Raw genomic sequence first — 10,436 nt, 5'->3', positions numbered from 1 at the left:
TGAACTGATTTGTTTCACTAGATCAGTTCAACTACAGAGCAATATCCTTCCTAGCTGAACTGATTTGTTTTACTAGATCAGTTCAACTACAGAGCAAAATCCTTCCTAGCTGAACTGATTTGTTTCACTAGATCAGTTCAACTACAGAGCAATATCCTTCCTAGCTGAACTGATTTGTTTTACTAGATCAGTAATAATTAAACTATCTCCTTGAAGAACTTCCTTCAGGTTCTCAACCTGATCTTCAGTTAGAGAACATTGTTTAGAATCTGCCCGAACATTCTCCATCTAAATATGATAAAAATTAGAATTTAAGAATAAATTTTACTTCTTAACTTCTTTTCTATGTCATAAAAAACGTTCATACACCTCTTTAAAGTATTAATTTTTGTTTTTATATGTTGCCTTAAACCGCGACCATTTTTACGTAAATTATAAAAATAAAAATTTTCGCAGAATGAATGGTAAATTTTTCAAATTATTTATTTAAACTGTCCAATGTTTGAAAAATTCTACAGACCTCCAAGCAAAGCTGGGTACCCAAACTAATATATATCTACCTGATATTTCTGATATTTGTCCTTCTCCTTGAGTTGCTCTGTTGCTACCTTCATCTGCTCCATCTTGTTCTTCAACATCTTGAGATCTCGCGCCATCTTTAGCTCAGCATCACTCGCCGTCGGAGCTCTAGTCTGAACCCTGGAGAGGACAGACTCAACCCGGGCCGCGAGGTCGGAGCCTCGATCCTTCACGTCCTCGTACTTTTCACTCAAACTCTCAGCGTTCTTTCTCAACTCCATCCTTGTTGTTTCAAGTTTACGTAGAAGGTTTTCCTGACTGCTCTTCTTTCCTTTTAGAAGTTTTATCTCCGAGGCAAGTTCATCTCGGACTTTTACGATCTTGCAGATATATTCAGCTTTCAGGGTTTCCGTTGCACGACACAGTAGTTCCAGGGTTTCCGTTTGGGTTACATTGGTTCCAGGTGCTGAGATGATCAGGGGTTGGGTTGAGTCTCTGGAGAAGATGCTTTTGACTCTATCTTCTATATTATCCGAAGAGCACGAGTAGGATTGCAGGGTTTCATCCTTAGAGTTTTCTGTGAGGGAGGATGCACTGAAGGAGGCGGAGGGTTTGGATTTAAGCGTGTGAATAGAATGATCCGCCATTAGACAGACTAGAGTAGCCGGCGGATAGTAAACAGATGCTCCCAGTAGAGGAGCAGGGGTGGAGTCCAGGGTAGGACGGGTACAGATCAGATGCTCCACTATACACTGAAGATCTGTGTCGATCAGATTCTCGCTCTCTGTGATTGGTAGTTCAACCTGGTGGAGTCCTGATCCATGTACAGCTAAATATCTACTCTTATTACTGGAGTCGGAGATAAGACGGACTGGGCAGGAGAATACGGAATCTGTAGAGTTAAGGGGACCTAGGTCCAACTCCAACTGTTGGTATAAATGTAAACTAATCTTTCCTCCAGGTTCTCCCAGCATCACGTGATGGAGGATGTTTCCTCCAACCTGAGCAATCACTAATACCGGCGGTCCTGTTTTACCGCCGACGGCTAGAATACTACAGGATTCGACACTGAAATCGGTCGACTGTGGCGGGTTTACTTCTACCGGGCCTTCCACACGCCATTCCTCAGCTAAATCAGCGTTCACATAGAAAACATCGCCATCCGCCCAGAGAACAAAAATCGGCCAAATATTCCCGTCCTTTCTCTCGACCGATGCTCCAAAGCAGAAATCTACCGCCGTTTCTCCGAGGGCGGTTTCTACCCGGCTCCCGCCGAGGTTGACCTGATGGAAAATACGGGACGATGTTTCTCCGACAAAGTAGAGAGTAAGGGATCCATCTGTAGTTAGAACTAGGAGATGGTTTTCTCCTGGAGAACCTGGATGCCAGCTAGCTTTCTGAACCTTCCGATCATCACGCTCTCTACACAAAATAAATTCCGTTGGTTAAACGTACTTGTAAGTATTTTGATTTATAATATTTTGTCATGTTTCAAAATGGCGAATATAATTTTTACGATAATTCAATTCGTCCAGAAGACTTCTGGGAATAGAGTTTTTAGTTGTTATCCACGATATTTAGATAAAATACAAAATACAATTGTAGACTTCAGAGAATTATAGAATAAACCCTTTCAAAATATTTATGCTAACTAAACCATAATTTTGTTTATTCTTTTATTTTTAGGTTTAAGTATCTGTGAAACGCGAAATATTAAATTGTATTAGATTGTTTAAAGCTCTAAATTGAGATTTGAGGGACTAATCAGAAATTTTTAGAAAAAACCGAGTCATTTATAAAAATGTATAAGGTTAATATAAAAATTTTCTTGCAGAAAATACCAGGATTTTCAAGTATTTTGAGAGTTTTTTGTGCGTATTTTGTGCGTATTTTGTGCGTATTTTTGCGTTAAAGGTTGGAGATAATGCAGTATGATTATTTTCATTAAAAACCAATATGTCTACCTGTAAACTGATATGGATCTGCAGAGGAGTTCTGAATCTCCTCCTCCAAACCTCCCATCCCCTCCACTCCTCCGCGGTACCTTAACAGTTAGATTTAAAAAATATGAATTCCCCCATTCTCATCCTGCACCTGTTCTACTTAACAATATCTAACATTCATAAAAGGCTTGAGAAAAAACACTTAGATAATATATTTTTCAGAATAATTCTGTAGAGGTTAAAAATTAAATAGTTTTTATATTTAAAGCAGAAATACCGCCCTATCCTACTTCCTTCTGGTCCTATCCTACTTCCTTCTTGTCCTATCCTACTTCCTTCTTGTCCTATCCTACTTCCTTCTTGTCCTATCCTACTTCCTTCTTTTCATATCCTTCTTCCTTCTTGTCCTATCCTACTTCCTTCTGGTCCTATCCTACTTCCTTCTGGTCCTATCCTACTTCCTTCTTGTCCTATCCTACTTCCTTCTTGTCCTTCTTGTCCTATCCTTCTTCCTTCTTGTCCTATCCTACTTCCTTCTTGTCCTATCCTTCTTCTTTCTTGTCCTATCCTACTTCCCTCATGTCCTATTCTACCTCAACTGCTGTGACTCCGTCCTCTCCGTACACTGCTAACCATCGAGCTGATTTGCTCACAGACAAACCTTAAACAAAACCAGAGTTAAACAATAAAATTGCGCAAAATGTTATCTTTTAATGCCAATAACTGTTAAGTTTGGTTTAGTAAGTGTAATAGCATAAATCTGCATAAGAACGATGAAACTAAAGTTAATCCAAAATGGAACCCTCAGACTGCCTTCAGGGCGCCCTACACCCCCGTAATATGATAAGAATTTATCCTTTTTAAAAAAATCAAATTAACAGTTTATTAAGTTTTGCTAAAGCAATATTTTGATAAGAAAAAAACCTGAACCTAGAGTTTAATCAGAGAAAACCTGAAACTGGAGTTTAATTTAGAGAAAACCTGAACCTGGAGTCTAATAAGAGATAACCTTAACCTGGAGTTTAATCAGAGAAAACCTGAACCTGGAGTTTAATTAAGAGAAAACCTGAACCTGGAGTTTAATCAGAGAAAACCTGAACCTGGAGTTTAATAAGAGAAAACCTGAACCTGGATTTTAATAAGAGAAAACCTGAAACTGGAGTTTAATAATAGAAAACCTGAACCTGAAGTTTATTAAGAGAAAACCTGAACCTGGAGTTTAATAAGAGAGAACCTAGAGTTAAGTAAGAGAAAACCTGAACCTGGAGTTTAATAAGTGAAAACCTGAACCTGGAGTTTAACAAGAGAAAACCTGAACCGGGAGTTTATTAAGAGAAAACCTGAACCTAAAGTTTAATAAGTGAAAACCTGAACACCTGGTGTTTAAAAAGAGAAAACCTGAACCTGGAGTTTAATAAGAGAAAACCTGAATCTGGAGTTTAACAAGAGAAAACCTGAACCTGGAGTTTATTAAGAGAAAACCTGAACCTGGAGTTTAATAAGAGAAAACCTGAACCTGGTGTTTAATATGAGAAAACCTGAACCTGGAGTTTATTGAAAACCTGAACCTGGAGTTTAACAAGAGAAAACTTGAACCTGGAGTTTATTAAGAGAAAATCTGAACCCCTAATAGTAGATTATAATGAGACTAAATGATATATTTTATTTAGACCTTCAAAAACTGTATTAAACCTGAAACTGTATGCTGAGGGCAGTCTGCAAGGTTTAAGGTTTGAATTTTGTTCTCTCCTCTGCAAGACAGGTTTACAGCAAGCACAGACTGTTCTCTGAACAAAATATACGAAAGATAAAAATGATAATCGTCTATCTGGCCGGAAAAGGGTCTAAGAAGGTTTTTTGCACTTTATACTGGTAGATTCATAAGATAGAAATTTTCAAAAAAAAAATATGATCTGAGGCCGAACTTAAACAATTTGAACAACCAATAACCGGTTCCAACTAAGCGCTGGCTCAAATCTCGGAAACACTGTAATTTCAAGTGGAACTAGCCATTGTTGAACCGCGTCTAGACGCGGTTCAAATTCTTTAAACATGGCCCCTGGGTTTAATGGTTAGGTTGATCGTTTTGATCAATAATTTTACCATAAAACGCCTTAGATATTTTTTGGGTAAAACTGGAAAAGTTTTGTTATTGTTCAGGAATGTCAGGAATATAAATAATTAAAAAAATATTAGTTTTGACAATAAAACTAAGTAACGACAATCAATACACTTTAGGGGGGTGAACTTGGCTTTGATTACTCTCATTTAAAAAAAATGCATATTGCATTATTGCATATATTCAGAATGAACTCCAATGACTTAAAACAACTTAAACCGGTTTTAAAACTTGCGTATTTTCACATGTGAACCTTTATAATTTTTTTATTTACACAATGGAAGCAATTTCATGTAACACTTCCATTTGAAGAGAGGCAATTCCAAATCTAAAGTCAAAAAATAATAAAATTAAATATTTCTAAACCTTGCGTTCCATAGGAATAAATGATCATCTACAGTGTTGAGTATAGATGTGGTTTGTGAGCTAGGATCTAGAGCGGGACCGAGCAGAGCAGATATAGCTCCACGTGTAACAGGATTTAATCCTGATATCTCTTTCATCCTTAAATCTGAAATTCAAAAACGATTATCCTTAACTCCGATTTCTTCGAACCTGTATTTACTGTTTTTCACAGAAAAAATAGCTAAATAATAGTTCTTAATTCATTTCGTCCCTTTCTTTAAATGTTTCAATTATGCACATTTGAACTTGTTTAGATTTAGTATATGGATAAAAAGAGATAATCTTATCCTTCATGCAGAGTAAAATTTTCCTTAAAAAATCTGATGAATATATTTCAGATTTTTATGCAAATAATGAATGAATAAGAATGAAGTTCCTTTTATTTTTTTTTAAACAGCTTTTTAAAGTAAAAATTGACCTTTCTTTTGGATTTTTATAAAAGTATTTTTTGTTTTTTTTTATTTTTTCACTATAAGGCAACAAATATCTGTCTCCAGCTCTTTAGTTTTTCAAGTTTCCTTCGCATTTTTGTCTGAAAATTAAAAAAAAACACATAAAATTTTGAAATTTATTATTTTCGACAATAATTATTATTGATTACGAGGATTTCTTGTTATTGTTCTGCGACGTGTTGACTATGTATATAAATATAATAATACATGAACTACTGATGATGATTTATGTGTCTAGGTTCTAGGTTCAGCCTTGGTTTCTCCAGGTTCTATTCTGCAGCCTGAGTAATGGGTGAGGTGCCCTTGAGTCCTGGTTCTCCCTTGGTAGCTATACCAGCCAGCAGCTTCTTAATCTCAGCAATAGCACGGCCAGGATTCAATCCCTTGGGGCAGGTCTTTGTGCAGTTCATGATTGTGTGACATCTAAACAATTAATAATTTACGATAAATTATCTGAACAGTCACTTGTCCAAATTAAAGTTTTCGTGTTTCTCATGTTTATTTGTTGTAAAATCAGTTAACAGTGGATTAGGAAGACGACTTTAAGACTTTAACTATGACTTTGAGACACAGAAATTGAGCATTGTAAACAGTGATTTAAAATTTAGTAGTAAAACTATTTGCTTTTTAACAACTTCAATTACATTTAATTATTACTTTAATATCGTCTTTCTCTTCCACAGTTTTCTGTGTCTCACTGTACCATTTTGTGGCAACAATTCAATGAGGATTTTCGATACCGAATTTTTTTGACTATTAAGAAAAAAAATGATTATTCTAGGAAAAATCATTCTTTGTGAGAAGAAAGGAAAAAATATATATATACTTTGAACCGTTGCCCCCATCTGATTTTCAAAGAAAAGAGGGGGGGGGGGAGTAAAATTGAACATTTAATTGCAAAATAACATTCGCTGTCCCTCTCATTCAGCTTGAAAAAGATGACTATAAATAATTAGATTTACCTGTACACACTGAATGGATCTCTAAGTTTATCTAATCTCTCAGCTTGGTGTTGATCTCTGCTGTCAATAATCCATCTGTATGCCTAAACAACGGAATATATTATTGAAATCTGTGGTAAATATGATGTTTGTTGTGGAAAATATAATAAAATAAAATAAAATATGACGGAAGTATGACATAATTTTGTTACTTTTAAGATCCTAACTTATGGAAAAAATGTAAGTTGTCGAAAATATGTCAGTGGTTGCCGGAAACATTAAATAAAGTTGTCGGAAATATGTCAGTAGTTGCCGGAAACATTATATAAAGTTGTCGAAAAGATGTCAGTAGTTGCCGGAAACATTATATAAAGTTGTCGAAAATATGTCAGTAGTTGCCGGAAACATTAAATAAAGTTATCGAAAATATTTCAGTAGTTGCCGGAATAATTAAATAAAGTTGTCGAAAAGATGTCAGTAGTTGCCGGAAAAAACACATGCCAAAAATATGATGAAAAGTTGTCGGAAATATGTAGTATAAATTTTTCACTATGGCTTGTTCTATCACGTAAAAAATATAAGTTTCCATCAGAAAAAAGGACAGATTTTCTAACGGGTTAGATGAATGAGGGATTGGGGAGGGGGGGTTTCACTTGATTAAGTTTCTCTAACCTGCATGAGAACAGCAGGACCAAGATATCTATCTCCGTTCCAACAGTAGGCAGGACCAAGATATCTATCTCCGTTCCACCAATAGGAAGGAGGGGGGGGGGGTCTAGTCTCTAACCTGCATGAGTACAGCAGGACCAAGATATCTATCTCCGTTCCACCAGTAGGCAGGACCAAGATATCTATCTCCGTTCCACCAATAGGAAGGAGGAGGGGGGGGTCTAGTCTCTAACCTGCATGAGTACAGCAGGACCAAGATATCTATCTCCGTTCCACCAGTAGGAAGGACAGGATGTAGAGCAACAAGCACAGAGGATACACTCATATAATCCGTCGAGCTTGGCACGATCTTCAACACTCTGTAGGATCTGCTGCTCTCCGTGTCCCATCTTATTCTCATCCTCTCTCTGCAGCCAGGGCTGTATACTCCTAGACACACATAGTTAAAGTAATGGTCCGCAAAATTTCAGATAATTCTTTAATATTCAAAGGAAATGTTCAATGTTGTTGTGACTTTAAGTAATCCTTAAATACCCGATAAAATAACTCAAACCACTCAAACTGCATAGTAAATTGTGATTGCTTGTTTGTAACATCTCAGGCGTTGTAGTTAATTAAAAATATGAAATTTGATGAATGAACCTTTATCTCCGTACCAAGAAGAATGATATCGTAAGCTATAAGTGTTTAATTCTGATAATTACACGAAGAAGGATTCTTTTATAAACAAAATGGTTCAATTAAATTGTTTAAATGTTTTAAGGATGATATTGTGTTTAATTCTGATAATTACACGTAGAAGGATTCTTTTATGAACAAAATGGTTCCATTAAATTGTCTAAATGTGTTAAGGATGATATTGTGTTTAATTCTGATAATTACACGTAGAAGGATTCTTTTATAAACAAAATGGTTCCATTAAATTGTCTAAATGTTATAAGGATGATATTGTGTTTAATTCTGATGATTACATGTAGAAGGATTCTTTCATAAGCAAAATGGTTCCATTAAATTGACTAAATGTTATAAGGATGATATTGTGTTTAATTCTGATGATTACATGTAGAAGGATTCTTTTATAAACAAAATGGTTCCATTAAATTGTCTGAATGTTTAAAGAATGATATTTTCCAATTTCTGCTCGAATCTGCAAAAAAACGTTTGTTTGTCCAGAAATACAAAAAACTGCAAAGGAAATAAAAACTATTAAAATTAATGTTCATCATATCAGGACTCTTTTGATCACATTTACCCATTATTGTAATTTTTTAAAAGTCGTATCATTAGCGGGGCATTTACAGAGAGTACACGGAGCTAAATACAACTTTCAATGTGAATATTTCACAAAAGGGTAGGAGTGTATATTTTTCTGCTTTCAATTAGCTTTCATTGGGTTTGGGGAAAAATAATGAAGGAAAAAGGGGGAGGGGGAAGGGAAGGGGAAAAGGAAAAAGGGGAAGAGAAAAGCGGGAAGAGGGAAAGGAACAGGGGAAAGGGGAGGGGAAAAGGGGTAGGGGAATAGGGTAGGGAAAAATGGAAATAGGGTAGGGAAAAATGGAAATAGGGAAGGGAAAAAGTGGAAGAGGGAAGGGATAAGGGGCAAAAGGGAAGGAAAAGGGAATAGGAAAGGGGGAAGCGGAAGGGGAAGAGGGAAGGGAAAAGGGGCAAAAGGGAAGGGAAAAAAACGCACAAAAAACGAAGTAAAAAAAACAGTATCAGAAATGCTTAAAAAACTCAGAGAGGACGTTGAAGTTGACCTTTTTAGGGCACCAAAACGCTCCGTTATACTAACGAAGTTTGCGCGGACTTGATAAATCTGTAAAATATACCTGTTTTTAAGTTGTGGATTTGGAGGAAAAATATAATTTTGAAAAGGGGGGGGGCAAAAATATGAGTCTCACAACTAATATACACCCCTGCAAAAGGGGGGGGGAGGCTTTATGCATACATATTCAGTTTTAGAAGAAAATAAAAAGAAACATTTACTTGTACTGCTGGTAGAAGTTATTCATGTCGGGGACCAGGTCCTTCACCACGTACATGTGGGGGAGGGGGTAGATCTTGGTCGCCTTGTCGTTGGCATCAATCTTGGTAAGGCAGGCCAGGGTGTTTACGCCTCCTAAATATTTAACATTTTAAAATAACGATTTAAGAAACGGAAACATTTCCATCGGTGAAACTTTAAATTTGATTTTTTGTACAAACATATCTACTCATCGTTAAAACCTTAAATTACATTTATTCTTTTAATTATTTTTTGGAAAGATTTGTATCAACTGAATGTAGATGTTCCCTGAAAAACTAGTAAAACAAAACCTACTATTTTCAAATAATTTACTCAGTTAACTATCATCAGATACATACCGAGAGATTTTATCGTGAATTTTGATATATTCATAATTTATTCTATTACTAATTCTAATCCGATTTCTGAATTATTATAAATATATGAGAATTTATAGAAGTTAATTGTTTTTGTATATTTAGATGTGTTTGATTATTTCGGTTTTAGGATATATATTATATAACCTAATGATTCTTAAAGTATGTGGACATAATTTCGATAAACCCTAAATTTTTAATAAACTACTGTCCCTTCAAATGAATTCTCACCAATATTCATGGCGCAGGAACCACAGATTCCCTCCCTGCAGGATCTCCTGAATGTCAAAGACGGATCCATCTCATTCTTGATCTTGATCAGTGCATCCAGTACCATAGGACCACAGTTGTTCAGATCCACCTTGTACTCAACCATCTTGGGTTTATCTCCAGCAGTCTCAGGGTCCCATCTAGAACACGGAAGGTTCGATTCACGAACAATAAGCACAAATATAGAGTACATATATCCATCATATTTATTTTTATAATTGTTGACTGTCGGTCAACGTTTTACCACCCACTTCTAGAATTTTGTATATTTATGCAGTTCCTACTTCACCCCCCCCCCTTCAAGGTTGACCACACTAATTTTTTTTTCAAATTATAAATTTTAGGGTTTGGATTGTTTTGTTTTAAATTTCCAGAATTTATTTTGCTAATAAGATCTATTTTTTTGTAATTAATTGTATTTTTCTAAAAACTAATTTTTAGATTATTAAATATTTTAGTTGTTTTTGTACAGATCGAGACGGATATGAAATAAATTGAAATATATTTTCCAATCAAGTTTTTTTCCCCATCAGTATAAAGTCTAACAGGAAGAGAAAAGTTAAAAAAGAAATTTCTTGACTAGCAATCAATTTTCCTAAAAGAAATTAATAAACAAAAAAGTCGAGTAAAATTCGTAATTTGTTAATAAATTTTTATCGTCAAAAGGATATAGATGACTCTAGGCAATAATCCAATCCGAGGCGTAAATGGGGGTCTAGTCTCTAACTTGCATGAG

At 35.4% G+C, this 10,436-nt stretch overlaps 2 protein-coding genes across 2 annotated transcripts in view; both read right to left on the bottom strand.

Annotated features, from left to right (window-relative positions):
* Positions 1–4: 4 nt before the first annotated feature.
* LOC111698979 (nuclear pore complex protein Nup88) lies at positions 5–5,499 on the bottom strand. The gene is made up of 7 exons (XM_023469488.1): positions 5,405–5,499; positions 4,948–5,092; positions 4,155–4,249; positions 3,056–3,123; positions 2,484–2,563; positions 561–1,941; positions 5–288 (listed from the first exon to the last, which is right to left on the bottom strand). The coding sequence occupies exons 2-7, from the start codon at positions 5,082–5,084 to the stop codon at positions 142–144; spliced, it is 1,908 nt and encodes a 635-aa protein (XP_023325256.1). The 5' UTR covers positions 5,085–5,092; positions 5,405–5,499; the 3' UTR covers positions 5–141.
* A 41-nt stretch (positions 5,500–5,540) lies between these two features.
* The window catches only part of LOC111698981 (succinate dehydrogenase [ubiquinone] iron-sulfur subunit, mitochondrial), a gene marked incomplete in the record, with an annotated part of 5,990 nt that continues 1,094 nt past the window's right edge, over positions 5,541–10,436 (bottom strand). Inside the window, 5 exon segments of the mRNA XM_023469489.1 lie at positions 5,541–5,861; positions 6,401–6,483; positions 7,282–7,477; positions 9,035–9,167; positions 9,662–9,840. Coding sequence (XP_023325257.1) covers positions 5,708–5,861; positions 6,401–6,483; positions 7,282–7,477; positions 9,035–9,167; positions 9,662–9,840 — 745 coding nt within the window.

The sequence above is a fragment of the Eurytemora carolleeae genome, unplaced genomic scaffold (genome assembly GCF_000591075.1).
Source record: "Eurytemora carolleeae unplaced genomic scaffold, Eaff_2.0 scaffold129, whole genome shotgun sequence".
Lineage (NCBI taxonomy): Eukaryota > Metazoa > Arthropoda > Copepoda > Calanoida > Temoridae > Eurytemora > Eurytemora carolleeae.
Note: the sequence above shows the minus strand (reverse complement) of the source record. Positions and strands in the feature narration are given on the sequence as shown.